A 25417-nucleotide genomic window follows, 5' to 3' on the forward strand; every position below is an offset into this window, starting at 1 on the left:
AGCGTGTTTGCCGAGCACACTTGTCAGAAGTGAAACGTCTTTGAAAAGATTTTAAGATACCAAAAGAGTCACCTTATTACATGATGTGAAGAAGTAGAAATTGCTTGAAGCAATAAAGCCGCCCTTTGCATCAAATGTCCTGTCTGTGTGTGTGAAATTTGTATTTGTTTTGTATGCAATAAAGATTATATATAAATAAATAAATAAATGGTATTGACATGACGCTACCTTGAAATTTTACTCTCAACGCGCTTAAAGAAGATTCTCTTCAAAAATAATGTAATAAAATGTATTAACTATTAATACATAATATATAACAGCCCTTGTACGTAGTACCTACTATTAACAGTGCAAGGGCTGAGGAAAAGTACACAGTTGCTTGACATTTAGTAATTGCCAATCACTTAATAAGAAGTTCAAACAGCACTTTTAACAGGGCAAAGAAACTTAATATAATATATAGTTTTTATAATAGGTCGGTAATTTATTAATTTTTAGACCGTAACACGCTATATGACGGACAGGACTTATATTACATTTTAAATTTTTAAAGGAAGTTGTGAAATAATGCTTTTAATTAAAGTAATATTTTAGTTAATTCCTTTGATAAATGTGAAGTAATTGTGGAGGTTCCGTGACCCACTTTATTAGGATTTATGTATTGTTTGATAAATATAAAAGTGTATTATTATGAGGGTAATTAACTTATATTTATCGTAAATATTTTATTCTTTGCATTTAATAAAAGTAAGCTACATCCTGATCCTTGTCTAGAGGTGAAATCAGTTTGCTTTAAATTTAATAGCAATAAAGAAACAAGCAAATAATTGAATTTAACTTTTAAAAACAGTTAGAAGAGACGTCAGAGGTCATATTCTGATTACACATCATAATATTATCTATACTTAGTAAAATATGAATTTTAGTACCAAGTTTCCGCATGGAAGTCATTTAAAAATACAAGTAGAGCGCGCGTCATTACTCCATAATAGCCTCATGTCCAAAGTTATGTGATGTATTTTCACTGTCCAATTGCCACAAAAATAGCTGTTATTAATGACCTTAGACAATAAAACCGGAGAAAGTGTCATTGCGGTCAAGTGAAACAAAATTATATGTCCAATTTATGTAAGTAATGCTTTGGAAATTAGAGTCGTAAACGTTACACCTGTTGTTCGGACGTTAGCTACTAGCTTTTCGCCCGCAGCTTCGCACGCGTAGTCAAAAGACAATCCGCATAGTCCCGTTCCCGTTTGATTTTCGGGATAAAAACGGTGCTTTGTGTTAATCCAAGTGTGTGTTTGTTACTTTGGCATTTATAATATATATATAAGGATTAGATAAACTTATTATTTATCTCTTGTAAAACTTCCTTTACAAGAGATAAATAATAAGGATGTATTGTATGTGACACTATGCAAAAACTTTAATATAGGTATGTAATAAAAAATGGGTTACGCATATGTCTGCAGCGGGATAGGACTACACTATCGTAAAAGATCTGTGATAGTTTTAGTTTACTACTTCCTTTTTGCATCTAATCGTATTGCTGGCAATTTATGGAGGGTTAGTGTCCATAATCTTATCATAAAATTCCATCCATATCGGTATGACGTAAAATATACACATCAACACCGTCTAGGGATATTATGTTTAAAGTTTTTAATTTCAAAAAATACTGGCTAGTTTTAAAATATTTTAAGAAAGCTTATTTTATAAATCTTTTTAAATAATTCTAAATTTGAATTTAAGAAATTAAAGAAAAAACAAAAGATTTGCGCGGCATAACTAGAGAGAAGGTCGAAGGTGCACTTTACCTACCATTAGTTTTCGGTTCTTTTTTGTCATTTATTGGTGTTTTACAACAAGTTAGCGATTAATTTCGAAATTTTGACACTGTACGCATCATGCAGCGGCGCCATTTAACAAGAGAGGAAATGTTAAGGGCAGTAGGCATGCTCCAAGCTGGGGCTACTCAACGGAGTGTTGCTGAGGAGATTGGAACAAAACAGAACGTTATCTCGAGATTATGGTCACGTTATCGTGCTACTGGAGAAGTGGCTGAAAGACACTCAGGTGGGAAGCGCATAACCACCCGACGACAAGACAGATTTTTGCAAGTTGCTGCAAGAAGGCAACCAAATGTTACGGCCATGCAGTTGGTTCAAAGGCTCCAGTCAGAGCACCAGTTGCTTGTGAGTGACCAAACTGTGAGGAGGAGACTGCATGAAGCTAATCTTCATGCTCGCAGACCGCTTCGTACTCCAGCACTACGCCGAGGAAATCGTGGACGAAGATTGCAGTGGGCTCGTGAACATTTGCTCTGGGAAGATAACCAGTGGTCTGTAGTGCTGTTTACTGATGAGTCTCGATTCGGTTTCCATCCCGATTCACGAAGAGTACGCGTATGGCGAGTTCCTGGTCGTGAGAGTCGACTACTACACCATCAGGAAGTCCACCCTTACCACGGTGGAACAATTATGGTTTGGGCCGGAATTCGTGTTGGTGGACGAACAGACCTCGTTTGGATCAGAAATACCATGACGGCTGAAAAATACCGTGACCAGGTGCTAGGACCAATAGTCAACCCCCATCGGTTACAAATGGGCCAAGAATTTACGCTCATGCACGACAACGCCCGTTCGCACACAGCGCGAGTGGTAACCAGGTGGCTGCAGGAGCACGACATATCCGTCTTAGACTGGCCCGCGCAATCACCTGACCTAAACCCTATAGAGCACGCGTGGGACATGCTCCAAAGAAGGGCTTTGAGGAATTTTCCTGAAAACATTGTGACTGAGGAGCAACTTTTTTTACATCTTAGCAGGACCTGGGACAATATCCCACAGCTTGACTTTGATAACTTGATTCAAAGCATGAAAAACCGTTGCAGGACGGTTGTTAACGTCATGGGTGGTTTCACTGATTATTGATTTTCTGAATGATTGCAAAAACTGGCATAATTTTCTTTTATTTTTAACTTTTTTCTCAAAAAACACATACGTCGTTAGTTTTGCCATTACTTCACCTTTTGTCTTTTTATAAATAAAATTTTATTTTCGCAAAAAAACTGTTTTTGTTTTATTCTAAGCTATAGCCTAATAAATAGGCTTTATAAAAAATATTAAGTTGCATTCTATTTATAACAAATTTTTAGTTAATTGAAAAAAATTCGTAATATCCCTAGACGGTGTTGATGTGTGTATTAAAACACACAAAAAATATTTAATACATAATAAATAAGGACATTAAATTAAATATACTACGTTTTCGATTAAATGTGTAAATTAAATTAAAATTAAATATTTTCATATTTAGAATAATAATTCATTTTAATTTTATCGTATCGTGATGAAAACAACGAACCTTTTGCATTGGTGCGTTCCATAGAATTACACGCGCGTAGGAAAATGTATATCTATACGTAGGTAAGGACTTTTCTGGGAGTCGACCGTGGTTTCACACAAATTAGGTCACGTTTGCACTTAGCACATCACCACACCCTTACTGAATATTAAAGTGGTACTGTAATTACTGAATTACAAAATGTACTCGAATACAGCGACTGAAGATTGAATTGCACGACTTTCTTGAGCTTTAAATTTACTTTTATTACCTTTTGCTCGATTAATACCTTTTAAATACTCTGTTTTTTATAGGTAATTGTCTAAAATATAAGAATCATTGTATGTATATATATTTTAAGATGTGTATGAACCAAAATAAATAAATATATCAACGCGGTAAACTCGGAAGCTTAATACGGAAAGCTAGTAAGATATATAAATCACATAATATATATTGACATGATTTTAAAAGAGCAACTATGGAGTATCTTGCTGGTTCTTCTCCATAGATACTGCTTTCCGAATCGGTAGTAAATGTTAAAATATGTTTTGACGATTCAAAAGTGCTTCTAGAAGAAGTCTGATTGAATTAATTAATGTTTGAGTTTGAAATACCTACCATTTGGGTTTTGCAAAAGATGAACGACCAGTGTTGTGGAGTAAAACATAATTTATTTCAATGACTCGGGTAAATAAACACACAGCTGGATTAATTTAACTGCATGTTGAGATAATCTCGCTACAGATCTACATTGAACTAAGTTTATTGTGTTTGGTTTATCTAATGCTTGCTACAAAGGGGCTAGTAAAAACGTAATTTTAAATGTGAACATACATGTGAACATTTTCTTATTTATGTATTTAAAATAATTTATTGTACAAAACATTATAAGTAAATCTAGTACAAACTAATAAGGTAGAAATATTTTGCTCAATAAACGGCCTTATTGCTACACAGCAATCTCTACCAGGCAAGTTTCTTTTTTTTTTGCTCGCTGTTGGTTCATTTTTTTCATAGAAAGTATTTTTTTTATTACAATTGCTTAACTTAATACCAAAATATTGAATCAAATCATGTAATTACATTTTGCGGAAAATGAAAAATAACAAATTCTCTCTCTTTCGTGTTCTATTCTCAACTAAATTTTCCTATAGAAGTAAATAACTGACCTTTATTTCAAAATTTTTCTTATTATAACAATTTGAAAATTTAAATGTATTCATAAATAAATGAAGCGCACATTTATGAGCTCGTTACACAATATTAGATTTCAACCAGCTAAAACCATCCAAACTTCGTGACAACATCTACTCGTGACAAACTTTGCAATTGAAAACAGATTTTCCCCAAGATTGAAACTGAATCTTGATTGATTTATAACCCTTGAATATAACCACATAACTGTGTATCTGATGCTATTAAAATGAGATGGGTAATACAATACACACATACATACTCAAACATGTACACACAGTATACAATACTTGTTATATTAGTTACTGGTTACTCTAATAATTTACTTTAGTTAAGGAAGAGCACGACCTTCTCATAAGCTTTCATCTAAAGTTACTAAGAGGTATTTTATACGGACTCAATCTACTTTCTAAAGATTTTTATGAAAATAATTAGTAATTAATTTTGTTTAGTTAATAACAACTTTTTGTAAAACAAAATTTAAACTCGCTCGTTAATTAATGAAAGCTTTGACAGTAATTAGAAGAACAACTCTGTTCATTACATTTAATTTAATATATTTTCTTAAACGTATTGAAGATGAAAATAGCAAAGAAGGCAAAGGTCGTTAAATGTCAAATCCATAACGAGAATAAAAATGTTAATAATCGCAATGAACTGGCAACACAGTTATAATTCACTAACCAAGCCGTGAGAAGCTCTGACTGTGTCAAAGCTATTGTAGAGAAAGTTGCACTTGATATAATTATTTGGAAAATAATCTCTAAAATATATAAAAATGAATCCCTATTTGCCTTGGTCGTGGCATCACGCGAGAACGGCTGGACCGATTTCGATAGCAAGAAAAGTTAAGAAAATGCGAAAACTTAACGACAATTTATATTTCTCGGGTTTGACAATTTGCGCGAAGATGTCGGGTCAGCTAGTTTTATATACATTTTATTACATATCCGTAGAGTGAAGTAGGCTCAGTGATGAGAAACTCGTACTTCAAATAGATTATTATGGGTTTTGATACCAAGCGAGCGTGCAGGATATAAATTGATCTTTAAATATCTGCGCATGATAACTCAAAAACTGCTCGAAACGATTGTCGTTCATCGTGAGGAAATTGACATTTAGATCGATTCAGTCAGTCGAGACAGTCGATTGATCAAAAGCTCGATGACATACAGTGTGTCCGTATCCCAGCAGTGGGAACAAAATATGTGGTGATGATGATGATATCCGTAAACAAAACTTAGACGAGGGAAATATTATGTTCATCGTATTTTTCCAATTGGAGAATGAACCCACGTCTTTATTATAATATAACAGTCTCTGAATAGAAGTTGAATTGACAGCTATGGTTCCGTGAGTTGGTCGCATCGCTGATTTTTGCATGTGCTACTAAAATATTGATAATATAATACTACAAAAGTGAAGCGTTTGTTTATATGTTTGTAAAAAATGTTATTAAAAAACCACGTGTGGCACTCGGGGACTGCCGCGGTAAAGCTATTGCATGCTATGCCGCCACACCTCCGCCCGTCGGAGTGGGGAGCGTGAGGTGTTTTCGTTACGGAATTTCTTGATTCGGTCCCCGCGCTCAAGGCCCGCGATAGAAGTATACGATAGCTTAAAAATAATTAAAGTGAATTCTTCGATTTTTTAACTTCGATAACAAATTAAAATAACTATAACTTTCTTGACAATTTAAATATGAAAATAATAATATTAATAGGTTTTTATATTCAACCAATTTGTAGAAAATTATAATTGGGACAGAAAATACCTACGCAATACTGGAATTTTGTGACGTGACTTTAAAATATTCCGAATATCTTAAAATTCTGATAGAATAACGGATTCTCTACTTTCTTGCGATATTGTTGTGTTACTAGGAAAAGATTAGCAATTATCCACGATATTATAGTATGCATGCACGACCGCGTACGGTAAAAAATGCATAGCTTGATATTTAAACGTTAATTTTTAAGTCATTTATTCGGCCTTATTATTGGCATTTTGATTAAATAATTTTAATACCTTATTAGTTATTACGCAATTAAGCCATGCACTTTTCTGAGCACTCTTACGGAATTTTTAACCTCAAATTTACTTTCGATTTTTAAGCATTGTTCAAATTTTTATATTATGTTCTGATCTATGCAATATGTGATTATTGTATAAAATATACACACATGTAGGTATACACCGTAGATATCTATAACTGAAAGAAATATGATTTGATAGAAGGAAATGAAATGTATCTATCCTTGAAGGCTTTTATTGTACTAGACTCGGTTGATATGATCGATCTATTAGATTTTCTTTTACTCAGAATATCATCGAGATCTGTCTATGACAGTCACGTATAATAACTATGAATTTATATGAACTGGAATAGACATTGTACAGCTTACAAAGCTTTCGAATATTTCGAAAAATTCTTGATCGAATTGAAGACCATAAAAACTGACTGACATACAGGATGTTGTTTACTTTCCTTAGGTTACTAAGATTAAAGATTAGTACGGAAAGTGCCTAATCTTCTTTAAGTCGTATAAAATTTGATTCCAATTTATTTGTCTTAGATAAATCATTATATTCCAATTATGTATAATGTAAGGTAAAAGCACCTAATACGGAGGTATTTCGCAACATTTGAAAGTAAGTATCAAAAATAAGCATTTCTAAGTCTTTCTAAAGGTGCCAAACCACTTTATCGTTAAAAGTGGAACTTAAATTTTGTATTGCTGTTGAGTCTATGTTTATTTTCATGATATTTCTTATTTTAAAAAAATATTTAAATAGTCATGTCGATTTTCCCTAATACGGAGGTATGATTTTGGTCAGAGCCTAATACTGCGGTAGGCGGCTCCTAATACGGAGGGTCAGATATTATATACATTGAAGTTCCGTACAAATAATATTTGTTAAATAATAGGAATGTGTTAGTAAAGTAAATTGTAAGTTTTTTATTCATTAACCATTGGTTTGATTACGTTGATTCACTTTTACTGTGTTTCATTTATGCTTTTAGTTTTATCGGAAAAAAAAAAACACGCATATCAAATAAGAATCCACAAAAAAGACACAAAACTTCTTATTTATTTACGCAACCCTAAATCTGATAATTTTAAGTTCTATGAAATAGGGCCGTAATAGGAGATCATATAAAACCTAATACAGAGTTACCTGGAAATATCTACCACCGTAATAGGAAAACTACTCGTGTTTTTAATAATCCTAATTCTGACCCATCAAAAATTCGATAAACAATAGAATGTAAATGCTTAATCAAATGCTAACAGTTTTTTGGCTCAGATGTGTAAAACTCAAATCAACAGTTATACAAAATAAATGATTTGTGATACATTAAACTACACCTTCCTATTTTTACCCCTTTTAAGAAACAAACATTTTGTACTCAACCATTTTCATATTTAACTGGATTTCTAATTAAGAAAACATACCGCAGAATATGGTTTCTAATTTATCAGATTAATAATTATTCCAACTAATCTTGGAATTAATTCAATAAGTAAATAAAATGAAAGTTATAAACAATTAAACATGCCCAGTATTTTTCCTATTTCGGAGTTATGCCACCGTATTAGGATTAATCTATAAAATTTGTATGTTATTACGGCGGTATTTTATTTCTTATTTTTTGGGTAGAAAATGACTTACAAATATGAAACAAGCTATTTAAATAGTGAGTGTAATAGTAGGAAAATGCAATAAACAATACATATACAAACTTGAACGGTTTTTTAATACGAAAAACTTAGTTTATAAATATTAGTGTACTTACTTTTGTTGTTTCGCGTTTGTATGGAAACACCTCTCATGTCGATGCCGTTACACAGATTGATTGATCTTGTTGTGTTGTCTATGTGCTATACTTGCAAACGTTAGTTAAGTCATGGAGTAATAAATTTGGAATAAATAGCTTACGTTTTGGTGTACTTAAAATTTATAAAACAGGAATAAAACTCGAAAATAGAAATACCACCGTATTAGGAAGCGATTTTGACTACCGCCGTATTAGGAGCCTTTACCTTACATAGATATAATTAAAGGAAAACATGTCAAGCGAACATAGTACATAGATAGGGAGGCGAGGTAGCTAAATGACGTAATTCAACGGCGTCGTCGAGACTTATCAAAATCGAAAGAGAAAATAATTTCGAAAAGAAAAGCTTCTATGGTAAAAATCATTTAAGCGGTGGGTTTGGCGTGTACGGATTTTCAAAAATGTAAAAAAAAACAGTTACTTGGGCATTCTCGAGCGCGTCAGATATTCATACTACGTATGCCCCAAGTCCCTCTGATAACAACGGTATACTAATCTGCCGGTTTGCGTGGTGGGGCTAGGCATATAAATTCGTCAAAAATGCACAAAAAAAAAATTTACTCGAGCGCGTCAGATTTTCGGAAGGGGTGTTAAGTAGGCCCCAAGGAAGCTCCCCTTAAAAAAACTGACGATTACGACATGACGATAAGTTATGATGAATTTTTGAAAATGCAGAAAAAAAGAGTCCTTTTGAAATACTCGAGCGCGTCAGATTTTCATAGGGGAGGTTTATCTCGGTATCCTGAAAGCATATTTTCTTAATCTGACAAAAATGTTGGTGGGTTCTCTTAATCTGACCGAAAAAGGTTTGTGGGTTTCTTTTTTTTAATCATCGTTATTTCATATCAATTTTTCTTAACTCCCTCAGTTTTCGTGATATACACAAAAAACCGGGAGTTTGACTTTTTACGATGCTTCAATTAAAAAAAGTTTTAACTTTGGACAAAAATGAAAAGAGACCTTTTTTTGTAAAATAAAATTACCTTTTTTGTTTATTTAAACTTTTTTTTTGGAAAAAGTAAAGTTCGCGACTTATATGCTGCAACGCGTTTTTCGGAAGATGAAATGGCTCCTCCAGACTTCCGGTCATGCGGAAACCGGCAGATTTTGTATTTTTAGTAAGTTTTAGATTATATTCTTCAAAATAAAAATAAAAACAATCGCGCTCGAGAATGCCGGATTAACGTTTTTTTTTTACAAGTTCGCGACCCTATAACTCGGCGGCGTCAAGGACTTATGGTCAGATTAGTTAAATTTAGTCTTAAAACACTAAAATCAACCCCCAATATCTTAATCTGACGCGCTCGAGTATTTCAGACTATCGATTTTTTTTTACTAATCTGATCGTCTATCCTAGGCGCGCGTCACTACATATAGAGCTAAATAGTTAACAAGGTTGTTCTATTAGGTCTAAGGTATCTCTCATATCTTAAACTGCCACGCTCGAGTATTACAGAAAATTCCCCTCTTCGCCTCCCTATCTAACAGAGTAAACCTCGATCGAACGGGCTCCGAAGAATAATTTATCTTATCTAACTAATGAGATGTTATCAGCCGCTATTGTGGCTTCGATATTACGTAGCGAATTTCTTTTATGCTTACACGAGGAAGCACTTGAGAAATGCGAATTGATCGAATAAGTTCAGATAAAATTGCTTGCGATTTGAAATTGTTGAGCACGACGTAGGTAGGATTTTACAAATTCCTTGAGAATTGAAGACGGGTCGTGGCTTTAATAGCGAAAGTATTCGGTTGCATACTTTCTTGTGTACTTGAGTTTTGAACGCGTCATTGCGTCAGTGTTGAGCGCGGTAACTGAATGATTTGAGTTCGATATCCAATTGAGTATGCTTGAATGTAGAAGTTTTATTTCCTAATTACCCATCTATTGGGGAAATAGATGGAAAGATGTATTATTCTTTAGTCTCCACTAGTCTTGTAACTTTACTAAAAGAAACTTATTTGTCAATTTTGCTGTATAAAATGAAAATATTAATGAATTTAATGTTCATATTCTCATAGCCGGTACGCTATCAGTTTCACAATAGTTATGACCGCTTTATTGATCTATGAAACTGGTTGCGAAATGGATATAATTGATAGCTTGTTAATAAGTTAGTCTGTGAGATTTCAAGCATTTTACGATTAAATATAAATACATAAGAAAGCAGTCAGAAATATTTGGAACTACGTCGCATTTGAAAGTTTTTTATTGTAAGCGTAAATCGTTCAAATGTACCACAAAAATAGTTCCTAGTGAAAAACGACTGCCATTAGTTAGAGAAAAGGAAAACAAAGCGTATTTGCTAGCGGCTTTTTAGGGTCAATTCATTGTATAAGCAAAACAGGAGTGTCTAATTGATTAGTTTCTATTGATGCCAAACAAAACAAATGGATTTAGCTCGGAACTTGCGATAAATTACGAACTCAATCCCAATGAACGTAGCATTTATCTAACTTTGCTTCGGGAATAGTTTAAGTGCTTAGTTATCGGTAGAAAAATACTCGAGAATGATAATAAGTAGGTACTGTGAATGGGCAAGCTTCGATAGGGAGGTTGTAGAAAGTTGACCCATGTCCTATACTAGCGTTAGATACTATAAGTACCTATTCTGTGCCCTTATACAGAACAATAATAGCAGATTATAGCAATGAAATGGGTACAATTGTGTATAGACTAATAAACTACAGAGTAAATAAAAAAGGAGTTTGTTGAACCTCTCTTCTTTATATTTCTATAGTGAATTTTTAAATATCTTCCCATTTCACAATGGTTGAGGTCATTATGTTCATCAAGAGTGACACAATTGTTTCTTCGACCAAACACGTAAAAGATTTAATTATAATTTTCTTAATAGAGTGAGAAAATCCTCCAAATAATAAGCAGTAACAAATTGAATTAAATGTCATAAAAACAAAGTATGAAATCATGAACATTAACAATTCCATTCTCATATTCGTCACAACTCTTTGCTAACTAAAAGCATTGTCTGTATTAATTATTTAATGGAATTTTGACAATGGTTTAAGAACAATAAAAACAACGAGGTCGTGTTACCATGTTGCTGTACTGGGTTCATTCCCACAATTATAAGTCTATACCTGAAGGTCACCAACAGTCCATACTTTATCCGTACTAATTGTTATCTCGATCTAAATGTTTAAAAACTATACCCATATATCAAGGTCGATAATTGATGTGTTTTTAAGATATCTTAATGGATTTGTTTAAGGCAAGCGATTTTAGTTCAGATTACGAAAATTCCCATTATTCCAATTTCCAAACAATGTCAATTTTACAATAAAAACACTTCAAAAAACATAAAAATCCTTGGTATGCAGTCTTCTTGATTTTACTGCAAAATAAAGCGTCATTAAATTACCTATTATTTGTTGAAACGGTCGTAGAATAATAAATTGCACGTTTTATACATAAAAGTTAATATCCCGATGTTTTACACCCGTGTTAAATGAAATTCAAGATTAATGAACCCTATTTACGAGACATAAAAAGTATTAAGATAAACAATCAAACCTTTATATTTTATATATTTATTTAGTGACGGTAATTACAATAGATATTATTTATGGTAGAGCCATTTTAATAGGCAACATTTGACAGTTCAACAAAATTCAACAACGTAACCTAGTAACGACGACATAGAATAACATGATATTTCGTTTTGTTAGAACTGCACATTTGCTTAACTTTTTTCAATTACGATTACATATTTATAATTATAATGACCGATACAAGTTATTTTAAGATTTCATTTTACTGATAAACCATCCTAAACATAATAAACAATTTCTGAATTGAAGAACTGACGTCGCTACAATTTTGTGTCAATAAACCTTTTTTCTTTTTAAATACTAGAGACGTTACTCTAAAAATCGAAATCTGATATCTAGAATCGAATGCATTGATTACTTGTCAATAAAAATCATCATAAGTTAATAAATTCGATTGACAAATGTTTCAAATCCGTATCGATTAATAAATACACTTTAATCGATGTTTTTAAGCAGGTTACCTCTCTTCGAAGATAAAATTGATAGACGTCAAATGTTGCCTATTAAATTGGCTCGACTATAGTTACATTGCATTTTCCATCAAAATTAAAGCCAATTTTAACGTTGAATTATAAATGAATCAAACGTCAAAATAATTCAACACGTAACTTCAACAAACATGCTCGAAAATATTATTGCTTTTAAGTAATACGACTCCATTAATCTTGTCAAAATTAACTTGTTGGTTATTGTTTAAAACTATCTTAAATTATATAAGTAGCCAAATGGCTTTATAATAAAACTGCTACAAAATAAACAAATATTTCTCTACAATATGATTATATTTCTACAGATTTTACGCGTGTAATAATTAACTGGAGTTTTAATCTATTTTCAGTTTCAACTTTTCATTTCATAACAGTCAAAACAAAAAGTATTCTTTTGAATGCTATATCTTATCTGTGGTGCAATGTTAAGGCTTGAGGATGCAAGCATGCGTTAAAATAAATCAAGCATAGAAGCAAGTCATGCGTATGTTAGCTTAATAGTTAATACCATACCATAACGCTATAATCGGCGTACTTCGTGAGCGGGAAAGACGGTTAATACATTCTAATCGGTTAGTGAAGTTGCATATTATATGGAGATAGTCATAGTAGATAAAAGACTAAATGCGAATATTTTCTGACGTGGTATTATTGACTAGACAATTAAAGTCTACCTAAAAGAACCTAACTACAAAATAGCTTCAGTTTTAATTTCTTAGTTTAGTAACTACGTTGTTTATTACATGTTCCAGGGCTTTGCCCATCTCATATCATAATTATATCTGTGTTTAGATACACATAGAGTATCTTTTGTAAGAATGCGCTACGTTTTCCAATATACAATCAAACTGGTTCCCAATAGTATAACGGCATCCGAAAAATATGTTTGTTTTTCTTTTCCGTGCTTACTGTTTGTGTTTATAGAGCATTAAAAATAAATATTTAAAGCGAATTTCAGTGGAGAAATAATTTTCTTTTTTTATACGTTAGAAAATTGTGCAACATGCACAAGAATTATAAGCCGTTTCATTAGTTGTTAACACTAAGTGCAGAAAGGGGTGTTGAGACACGGTCTCTTACTTCTTAGCATGCAGCAGGCTTCACTTTCATTTCGTTTCATTTTCTATATGTGTAAATTGTATGTAAAGAAAATATATACAGTTTTTTACAGTAACGTCGAAATTAATAGTCGTATAGCTACATAACTTGGGTACTCTACAGATAAAACGGCTATCGAATTCAAGGGAGTTATTACTCCGAATTCGATAGCCGTGACTCGATAATGAAGTAAATCACTTAATCCACATCATAATTATACACATGTTCATATACACATAATTATTTCGCTTAGGTGCATCCTAGTTCAGTCGACTCGGCTATCCACAGATTATATCTCATACAGGATATATGTAACGGTAAATTCACTGCAACATCCATAACAATGACGTCACTTCATCTACAATTCAGACACCTCAATTCATCTATTGAATTGACACAGTGTAGGCACAAATTGCGTTTTCAGCGCCATCATACAATCTAGTACTTACTTCTTGTTTATTTATGTACGTAGGTACCTTTATTAATAACGTCATTTTGTAAATAATTGGTTTTAGAATAACCAAAATTGAACAGCAGACTAATGATAGAGCTTTAATGTCTACACATAATTATTTAAAAATGAATATCGAGAGGAGTGTGAAAATTAAAATATTATGTTTGAATAAATAATTTTGGGGAATTAAATCGGATCGATCAAAAGCTTAATCATGTGTTAGCCTGATTTTCTTGAGCAAACTGAGAATTCATTAATTTTCAAACCTTGAGGAAAAGCATAGAATTACGAAATGGAGAGAGATTTAAGTATATTATACAACCATTCATCTCTACTCCTTGAGAAAATATGTGATTGTAGGCTGTGTTCATACTTTAGGTTTCATATCCACGAGTTATTGCTTTTTTTAAGTGAAATTTCTCTATGCGCGTTGAGAGTAAAACTTTAAGGTCGCGTCATGGTAATACCGTCCCATCATGGAGTAGGGCGACGATTTTGGTATCATTGAATCTTGCCAAAAACGTTTCACTTCTGACACGTGAGCTCGGCACAAATGCTCTTTTTTATACTGAGGTAAGTACTAAGATATCATAACGTGGCATAGAATAATTGCTTTATATTTCTAGTAGTTTAGATACTGCTCATAAATTGAGAAATAAGTTTAACCCGATTTTGTAGGAAATGAGTCACAGGATTTTGCAAAATACTATTTGCAATCTGACAGAAAACTTGTACCGGTATACAGATAAAATATAGTTGTACCTAGATTATTAGTGTGACGTAATAAAGTTGACAGTTACTGTAAGCAAGTCATATTATATTCATTTATGCTAATAAATGGAACGATTTTCATAAAGTTATTTGCCTCTACTATTTTTTATAGTACGTGTAGGTGCGTCATTTGTTCGTTAATATTATGTTTATGATATTAGATTTAGAGATACCTAGCAGGATTATAGTCATGCAATTTAAAAACCAGAACTAAACTTACTATTAGTTGGTTCAATAAAGAAACGAATCTTCAATGGCGGCCAAAGCTGACTTTGACAGATGGTAGGATCAGCAAAAAAGAAAATAAAACTAACGTAAATTGATAATTATTTTATTAATTATTTCAAATTGTTTGTTGACAAACTTTTTTGTTATTGTATTTGTGTATTTATATGAATTATCATATTAACGTATACAGAATGTAATAAAATCCCCATAATACTTGTAATAAGCCCATAAAACTGAACAACTTTTCCCAAAGAACATATTTTGTCAAATTCCAATAAAACATTATTTACTTTTGCAAATGCATAATTGTCATTGTAAATTTATGATAAAAACTATTATAGGGAAAATCAAATACATTTTAGTGATTTTATTTTTCCCTTTTTTTTGCATACCGTACGGCCGTGTGTGAGCGAGAGGGAATGATAAGCGCCGCCATTGAAGATTCGTTTCTTTAAAGAACTGACTAATATATACTAAAATAAACTAGAACTACTTATAAAAATATTATATTATTAGGTATACTTTAGTTAAAAGATTTCTATTAAGTACCTTCCAGAGTGCTAATAATTTGCTCATAATATAATATTTCGCTAAAGTTATCCGATATAAGTCCGGTATTACAAGTTTAATTACTTCTTGATCCCGAGGTAAATATAAATTGTTTCCCAAATGATTTCAGGAGCATTAACTTTTCTTACGAGAGGGTCGGATATAAAAAGTAAATAAAGTCCCTCTCCTCAACATTTTACGCGTTTATCCATCAAATAAAAGAGATTTTGAATTGTAGTGTATGTGATACAGTTAATTTAGTCTCTGCTTGGCAAAAATATCTTCAGATAAAAAGAAAAGATTTGATTTTTAACATCAAACGAATATAATATGATTCAGAAATAATCTCAAAAACTACCAAAAATATTTTGAATATCAATTCAGCCGTATTGCACACTATTTACAGGTTTTATTTTTTTTAGGGGACACCCGAGCCGAGTTATTGAACGGCTTGCTTCTTTTTCAAACAGAATCAAATTGCATTTTTTTCGATATTCAATTTATTTTTCAAATAATAGTTTCCTGCACATTTAGTAGGAATTCTCCTACTAGAGATATTCGTTTCTACTAAAAAAAAGTGCATGATGTGAGAATGAATGAACAGTTAATATTCTCAATATACAAGTGCCGATCAAACCTAACCTGACCTATAAATTGGAAAACACATATTGAATATTTAAAATCTAAGTTGTCGAAATTTACCTATGCCCTATTCCAGTTAAAACATAGCACAAACTTACACACCGCTTTATCTGCATATTACGGGTACGCCTACTCATGGCTAAGATATGGTGTGATGTTATGGGGAAACAGCGTTGATGTTAACGATTTATTTAAAATGCAGAAGAAGTGCGTGAGAATCTTAGCCCAAATAAAAAACACAGACAGTTGCAAACCATACTTTAGAAAATATAACCTTTTAACATTACCATCGATGTATATACACGAAATTTGCACATTTCTCTATAAAAATATTAATACATTTTCACGAGTCGAGGAACACCACGAAGTAAATACGCGCTTTAAAAATAGATTACACCTACCATTCTCAAGAATCAAAATGTTAAATCAAAGCCCCTATCACATGGCTATAAAAATATATAACAAACTTCCTGACCAAATTAAAAACCAAAAAACTATTTATTCTTTTAACAAACAACTAAAGCTCTTTTTAATCCAAAAATGCTTTTATTCAATAAATGAATATTTCGAAGCTAAACTACGCTAAACTTGAATTTTCGTGTGGCTTCGTGTGGCGAGTCTTTCCAATCTCATATACCTAATAAATGTAATTGAAACTAAACTAAATGTAATTGTGTAATTCCGGACATATATAAATTGTACATTATTATTTTTGTTATTTTTGTAATCTAATTATTGTCAAATTTAATTGTATGAGATAATATTATGTAATTTAAATATAACATTATGATTGTATTGCAATACCTGTATAAGGTTACTAATATGTAAATTGGTTGGTAAGCAATAAATTATTTGAATTTGAATTTGAATTTGAACCTAACAAACAAACAAAACAATGTATCGATTGAATTTGAAAAATTTATTGTCTCTACACTACTACGTACATTAAAAAATGTCTCACTATTACAAGCCTGAATTTTTGCATCATTAAACTCTATTATATTCAAAAGAAAATCGTTGTCAAACTATTACTAAAGTGTTGTGGTAATCCAAAGTGTGTAATAGCCACTTTAAAGTAAAAGATGGATGTCCTAAATTTTATAAAGTGGATGTAATTTATCTAATAATTAACCTTTAGAAATCACTTTATACCTGCCACTATCAATAAATGGGACGACCTGTGAAATTTGCTTGACGTTAATAATAGTAATTTTCATCTAGGTCAGACCCCCAACTATATTAACTATTTCGCCTCTATCACAGATAATATAATACTGAATAGTTGTAACATCACTATATGTTAGGTATTTCGGATTTTAGAACTATTTCGGTGACACTATTTGGGTAAATTATTATCGAATAAATTGACATTCTTGCAACCTTAGTATTTTATGCTCTGCTGTATGCTCTGGATGAATTATCAAATTTTCATAAAAATGATAAAGAAGAAAGAACATTATATTTATCTCTACTGCATTATTTTTGAATGTATGAGGCTATTATTTTATTGTTTGCTTCTATCTCATACGAATCCGGACGCCAGCTTCTAACATCTAAACAACATAATATTTTTAAATTCATATTCTGTTAAGCGACCATTATGTTGCAAAATATTAAAATAAAACATTACGTAGACTAGTGTTAAACTTTTTATGCATTATTATTGGAAGTAGTATTGACAATCCGTAATAATTGAAAATTCCTCAAAAACTCAAGCTTACCGCGAATTCAACATTGTAGCTAAAATGAGCACAAAGAAGTTAATCCAATTCCAATCAATGAGAATTCCCTTTGTTAAAGCTTTAATCAAACCTGAATGATTGGTTGTTTTGCAAAAAAATATATGATTCAGAAATTGTTTTATATTTGATTGGAGATTTCGATCTAGATTATATGAAATCTATTTTTATTCTTTTCTATTATCTGAACCTGAAATAAAAAAGAAAAAAAAATCTTTTCTATACTTAATTTCATTTTATTTCTGTTTACCTACAGCCAGTAAAATTAATATCATAATTCATGAAAATTGAATATTAAAGCAGGTCGGCCGTCAAATGCAATGTACTGTTAATCTAGACACGCGGCAGCGTGTCAAGCCGAGTTCAAGCGAAGAGAACTGGCGAGCAGCAGCCGTGTGTATATTTACACGAACCATTTCGAGCCACTTTTCACCCCCTTATAACTCGAAAACTATTTAAGATAAACAAACCAAATTTGGTACATATCAAGAGGACCTCAAGATAAACAGGAACCTTAAATTTCATAAATACAGATTAAACAGTTGCGTAGATATTAATGTCCAAAAATCGCAATTTTTAAGACTGACTGACTTATAGACATATACAAAACCTAACCCACTTCCAGATGACCTAGAAAGTTCAAATTTTGTAATCAACTAGGTAATAGTGAGTGTACAAAGGAAAAAATCAGAAAATACTGAATTTATTTGTATTTATTTTTTTATTCAATGACATTAATTTTGTTTGTATGGAAAAATGGAAAAGTTTAAAAAAATCGAAAATAGTATATTCACCTTACTAGTCTTAAAAAATAGATCAAAACTAATCAGTGGCCGAAAAAAATTTTGAAATCCATCAATAAATGACTGAGATATAGATTATTGAAGTTTACATATTTTAGGACGAAACATCTGTAGATTCGATGCGCCTCTGACATCACACTCACTCGCGCTAGTATCGCTAGGGCGGATTAAGTCGATTGCATGATTTCTTTATTCAAGACTGTTATTAAACGTAAAATAAAAGAAAATTGTAATAAAAATATTGCTCATACAGTTAAAAATAATATATGTGGGGATGGTGTAAAATGAAAAGCCAAATTCGCCCAATCGATTTATTTCCCAGACACCGGTTACATATCAAAAAAATATTTCAACAACAATCCTCCATTACATCGTACCAAAAAACACAAAGTCAAGTCATAGACAACATAGATCGTTTTACAGTCTACAGATAACATATCCACAGATTAAATAATAGAAAAGCACAGACTAAAAATAAAAGTAGTTATGAAATACAATCTTAATTATTTATCCTATTCCCACACGGTCATCCTGCAGAATCATCTGTCCCAGATGAGTCAACAGTCGTAGATGATCAATATGGTAAGTAGACAATGGTAAATCACCTTTATCTATTACATGTAGAAATCCTTCCTTCTTTCCTCTTTTATTTGAATTAAGTATACATTCCACGCAATTATCAATGTTTGTTTTAATCTTTTCTTTTAAATTCTCCATATAATAATTTCTATTTATTAATTCCTCAGTCTTAACACAACCAAAATGTCCGTTTTCATGATGTTTTCTTATAATTTCATTTTGCATTTTCTTAGGTACAACCATTAATTTATTTCCATCCTTAATCTTCCATAACATTCCATTCTTCTTTTTTGCAAGCACAATTGGACTAGCATAATCAGACTTACTTGTTTTTATTATTCCTTCATCAAGCCATTCTTTAATCTGTTTGTCAACAATGTTAAGCTCCAAAGGTGACAATCGTCGTGGATTCTGATAAACTGGTATATCATCGGTTAATAATATTTTAAGTTTTACATTTGATTCTTTAGTACATCTTTTGGGGTTATATTCTTTTATAATATTCTGTATTTTATTCTTATATTCTTTGTTTTCAATATTTGTGATATCTTCATTTTCATTCTCTAGCATTGTAAGGTGTAATATTCTTGTTGCAGTGATAGTTCCAGATTTAAAATTGATTTCTACTTCTTTCAGTACAGGATTTCCTAATATAATGTTGACAGGGATAGCGCCATCATCAACAACATAAAATAAAGTTTCAAAATAACAATCATCAATTTCAATTTTTGCTGTGAAAGATCCTTTTGTATAAATTTCCTTTTCAGCTATTCCAGTTAAAGTTTCTGTTGTTCCTGAACTATAAGATAACAATTTTTCACCTTGAATCTTCCTAAAATAAGACATAATTATTAAATTAGCATCGCTTCCGGTATCAATCAGGGCTTCTACATCAATATTATTTATTTTCAGCTTCTTGAAAGGTCTCACATCAATATTATTTTTAGTTGACATACTTAATTTCCAAACTCTTTTTTATACTTTTAGAACATTCAGTTGATTTATGGCCAAACAAGTTGCATTTAAAACATTTAATGCCTTTAGTACAATTAGGCGACTCATGATCTAAATCTCCACAATTGAAACATCTCTTTACTCGTAGTGTTTTTTGAATTTTCATGCCAATGGACTTTGATACTGAATTACTTTGAATCTTATTAGGTGAATATGATTTTTTTCTTAATTTCTGAATAAATGTCTAATTTCTTTCTGAATTCTTTAATGTTACAAGCGCCATATAAAATATTTTTGTTGGACTCACTGTCTTTAATACCGTCGATGACATATTCCATCAGGGCTTCATCTTCAACATTCCCAAGTACTGCAAGTTCCTTCATATGTAAAAAATATTGCTGATGAGTCTCATTCATCTTCATCCGGCGAGTTGAAAGTCTCTTGTGAACAGTTGCACTGTTCAACTTCTTACCAAATTCCTCACGGAGCTCAGACTTAAGTGTATCCCACGTGGTGGTCCCACTTAGTGAACGTAAAAATAGCTTGGCGGTTCCCGCGAGAAGCCGCTTCGAAAATATGAGTTTTTCTATTTCGCCCCATTGCATTAAAGAGGAAATATCTTCAAAATCTTTTACGAATGTTTCGATGCCATAGGCATCATCACCCGAAAATGGCGTCATTGATTTCTCTAAGTCATTGAAGGAAATACGCGGCGATGGTTCACCACAATCATCATCATCTTTTACTCGTTTCGGCGGCATGTTGAATAATGTAAATAAAAAGTTTTATAGTCTTCAAGTCGTAATCGTATAATCATAAGCTTCTTTAAATCTTAGTCTTCGTTCGTAATTCGTAAATTCTTAATCAGGTTAAATCACCGGCATCATAGTCTTCGTCTGTTTTTTCTTTATTCCACCATCCCGTATCCCGGACGAGCCCCCAAATTATGTGGGGATGGTGTAAAATGAAAAGCCAAATTCGCCCAATCGATTTATTTCCCAGACACCGGTTACATATCAAAAAAAATATTTCAACAACAATCCTCCATTACATCGTACCAAAAAACACAAAGCAAAGAGTATAATGTATAATAGGGCAACACAAAGTCAAGTCATAGACAACATAGATCGTTTTACAGTCTACAGATAACATATCCACAGATTAAATAATAGAAAAGCACAGACTAAAAATAAAAGTAGTTATGAAATACAATCTTAATTATTTATCCTATTCCCACATATATAATTTTACATATTCACATTTATTTATTCTTTATATATGAGTGTTTAGTTTAGTTTTAATTTCAGTGTAAATAAATAAATAAATCAATAAAATCTTTATTTTGCTTTAAACATGGTATTCAATGGTGATACAATTATATTAATAAAGCACAAACATATTCAGCCAATACAAGCATGCAAAAATAATTACCATAAATGGTGTAATGGAAGAAGGCTTCGTCGAAGGTCGAAATGATTTAATTTGCGTAATATTAATATGAGTGAAACATCTTTAGGCGCGTTTAGAGTAAAATTTCAAGATCGCGTCATGGCAATACCGTAACGTCATGGAGTAAGGCGACGATTCTTCTACAACGATCTTTGCATCTTGGTGTGTCTTTGCATCTTGTCTAGTGTGTGTACAAATTCACGCTGGATGTTTAGAAAATCATGTTATCTTTTAAACAGAAAACGAGTTTAAAAAATTGCAGATAATGACGGGGCAATGTGCGCTGACATTCATAACATTTATGAAAATATAGAAAATAATACTAAACAAACCATACAGAGAAACCGCAAGAAAAAATAAAAAAAATCCTATATAAAAAGTATTATACTTATTCATGCTTAAAAGGATGTCTCAATGACTGATATAATTGTAAACATATTTGTTAACGAATAAATATTTTTGATTTTGATTTTGATTTGATTTTGATTCATAAAGTAAATCAAATATGCAGAGTAATTTTCTGTACAAAAAGTAATGATATCCCACCAAAAACATAAATGTAAAATTTGGAGCCGAGTTCAATCGTTGACTTAATTTGCCAAAAAAAGAAATGAGATCTAAATGTGTGCCAAGTTCTGCAGACAGTCCAGAAATTTATTTACAAAGATGTATTAAGTTCTTAGGTTGACTGAAAACTCAATTGTTTTATTTTCCCTTAGTGAACAATGTTTATTCCAAAATATAACTTTTTTAATTTGAACAATATAATTATTTTCACAAAGCAAACAACTAATGACCTTTTGAACCCCATAATTTGATGAGGCTAGTTTTTAGAACCTCACAAATTTTAAACAGTATGTAAAACTAGCCTCATCAAATTATGGGGTTCAAAAGGTCATTAGTTGTTTGCTTTGTGAAAATAATTATATTATTCAAATTAAAAAAGTTATATTTTGGAATAAACATTGTTCTTTAAGGGAAAATAAAACAATTGAGTTTTCAGTCAACCTAAGAACTTAATACATCTTTGTAAATAAATTTCTGGACTGTCTGCAGAACTTGGCACACATTTAGATCTCATTTCTTTTTTTGGCAAATTAAGTCAACGATTGAACTCGGCTCCAAATTTAACATTTATGTTTTTGGTGGGATTCAATTATCAAAAGCGTCTGTTTGAATTGCGATTCACGCTTGATCATATTGAATAGTTGTTTAATTTAGGATCTCGTTTGATAATTTAAATCAAAAGGGTAAATCGTTTGGAATCATACTACTATCTACATTATCCTAAGCGAGTAACTTTGTTAGTTGTTGTCTTTTCGCAATAATGGCTGATCATTTTGTATAAAATTGTGCACAGATATAGTTTATACCACAGTATAGATATAGCAGAAACATTATTCGCAAGCAAGCAATTCTATAATTAACAAATTTTGCTTCTCTAGAGTCTACACTCTACCATGCTACTTTTATCATTAACTAGCTGTGCCGCGCGGTTTCACCCGCGAGGCTCCGTTCCTGTTGGTCTTAGCGTGATAATATATTATAGCCTATATTACTCGTGGATAATGTAGCTTTCGAATGGTGAAAGAATTTTTAAAATCGGTCCAGTTGTTTATGAGGCTATTCATTACAATCAAACAAACAAAGTTTTCCTCTTTATAATATTAGTGTAGATTTGAAATGGAAATATCCTTGCATTAGCCCTAGCGCCTAATGAACATGTAGGTACATCAATAAATAGTATCAAATAAGTACATGGATGGTTAACTACAGGAAGCCGTCGTCTGTACGTACAGCAAATGTTTACAAATTACTATCCCGGCTACAGACCGATGGAACTTGTTTTATTCGTAATATCCTCTGCAGGATTTACGCCTACAGCCGATTGCTTCCTTTAGGGTGCTTTTCCACCAATAATTTTGCGAGGATGTGTAGTGAGAAATATGTTTGTAAATAACTAATACTAACTTCAAACTAAATGAAGCGATATGATTGGTTATTTACAAACACATTCCTCGCTACACATACACATCCACGCACATTAATGGTATAAAAGCACCCTTAAGAACCAATCATGTCGCTTCATTTAATTTGGAGTTTAGCGTTTTGCGTTTGAAGCGATACTATTGGTTATTTACAAACACATTCCTCGCTACACATCGTCCGCAATTATTGTTAGAAAAAACCCTTAATCCAGGTTTTATAGATATGCCTTTTCCTGTATTCATATATGTCATTGCCCTATCACATGCCATTGTTACGTTCGCGTTTGATAGGTTAAATATCGAATATTTCCTTTGATACTTGTAAATGTTGAACAAGACCCATCTCCTTTGTCATGTCTTTAATGTTCCAGCGAAAAGAGAATAAATTATTATTATCACAACGTAGTAAATTTGTTATAATAAATTATTTACTTTACATAATAATGCACCTGAACCTGAGTAATGTGCCTGTAAATGCATATTTTATTATGTACAAGAGTATAACTATATTAATATTATGTTTATGTAACATCTAATTTTTTTAATAAACGAGTAAATAAATAAGAAGGCATACCTACATTTTTATTTTATTTAATTGCAATTAAATTTAATTGAAGGTTAACCTCTAATATTATTTCCGTCCCAAATTTTTAGACCTTTAAATACATCATACATATATTTGGAATATAGCCTCAACATTAGGTACGAGTAATAAAAATTGAACACCGAATTTGCCGTGAGCTTCGTGTCCTTACAATTTGAAAGGTATGTTTTCCATACTCAATGACTCAGAATGTATGGCAATTGAACTAAAATCCCAATTATTCATCCTCCTTCACCTTTAACATATAAATAAACTTTAATGTTTATGTCTCGTTGAACTAACATGCATGTTTTTGGAATCTATGGATTAGCCTTTATAGAATTAGCTTCATGCTACTTTAATTGAATCAAACGAGGTTTAACAAGAGTTCAGACTAATAATGGACTTAAAAACGTATTTACGTCACGTATTAGTGAGCATATTTAAAGCATTATATTAATATTAAGTTGTAATATATTTCATTTCTGAATATTATTACTTTACTTGCTAATATCAGGTAGTACTGTAACTGGTAAGATTTGATTAAATAATTCTGTAATATGTAGGTCTTTTATAACAAAGGATACTAGGTATATAGGCTATATTATACGCACTGCAGCCAGTCAATAAAGTTAATTGTTATACATACAACCATCCACAAGTAAGCACAAGGAATGTAACATTATGAAGTAATCATAAAAGTAATAAGTTGTCAATTGCAATGTTAGATAATGCCAAGATATATTTATATATGGGATTCTCAAAGGACACTATCGAGAAACGCAATAAATCATGAATTAATCGTGGATGTGTCACAATCCACTCGAGTTACGTATTATGAAGTAACCATAATGTCTCTAAGAAAATATGAAGAAGCTGTACCACACGGTTTATCCCACATTGGTCAGCTACTATTGGTCTTAATGTGATCATATATATAGCATATAGCCTTCCTCGATAAGTGGACTTTTCTCTATCTAACAGTGAAATAATTGTTCTTTTTTTTTTTTTTTATTCAAGATTAGGCAAGCATTTGACCATCGCTACGCCTGATGGAAAGCGATAAGCATGGTCTAGGATGGAACATGCTGACCTAATAGATGCCTATTCACTTTTCTTTTGAATAAGTCCAGATT

At 31.7% G+C, this 25417-nt stretch overlaps 2 protein-coding genes across 4 annotated transcripts in view; both read right to left on the reverse strand.

Annotated features, from left to right (window-relative positions):
- The window catches only part of LOC123700632 (mediator of RNA polymerase II transcription subunit 15-like), a 52192-nt gene that overhangs the window by 22275 nt on the left and 4500 nt on the right, over positions 1–25417 (reverse strand). The gene's annotated exons all lie outside the window — the stretch shown is intronic.
- Positions 19088–21260, reverse strand: LOC123700633. Of its 2 annotated transcripts, none has more exons than XM_045647876.1 (2): positions 20569–21237; positions 19088–20139 (listed from the first exon to the last, which is right to left on the reverse strand). In XM_045647876.1, exon 2 carries the CDS (start codon positions 19875–19877, stop codon positions 19236–19238), a length of 642 nt encoding a protein of 213 aa, XP_045503832.1. In that variant the 5' UTR covers positions 19878–20139; positions 20569–21237; the 3' UTR covers positions 19088–19235. The 2 variants fall into 2 exon arrangements, with proteins under 2 accessions (XP_045503832.1, XP_045503833.1); XM_045647877.1 differs by having other exon boundaries at positions 19582–20139; positions 20569–21260.

This window comes from Colias croceus, chromosome 20 (assembly GCF_905220415.1).
Source record: "Colias croceus chromosome 20, ilColCroc2.1".
In the NCBI taxonomy this organism is placed as follows: Eukaryota; Metazoa; Arthropoda; class Insecta; order Lepidoptera; family Pieridae; genus Colias; species Colias croceus.

Bases quoted from the DNA above. Each gene is read 5' to 3' on its own strand.
- LOC123700633 (XM_045647876.1), bottom strand. From the start codon at position 19,877: ATGCTAGAGAATGAAAATGAAGATATCACAAATATTGAAAACAAAGAA.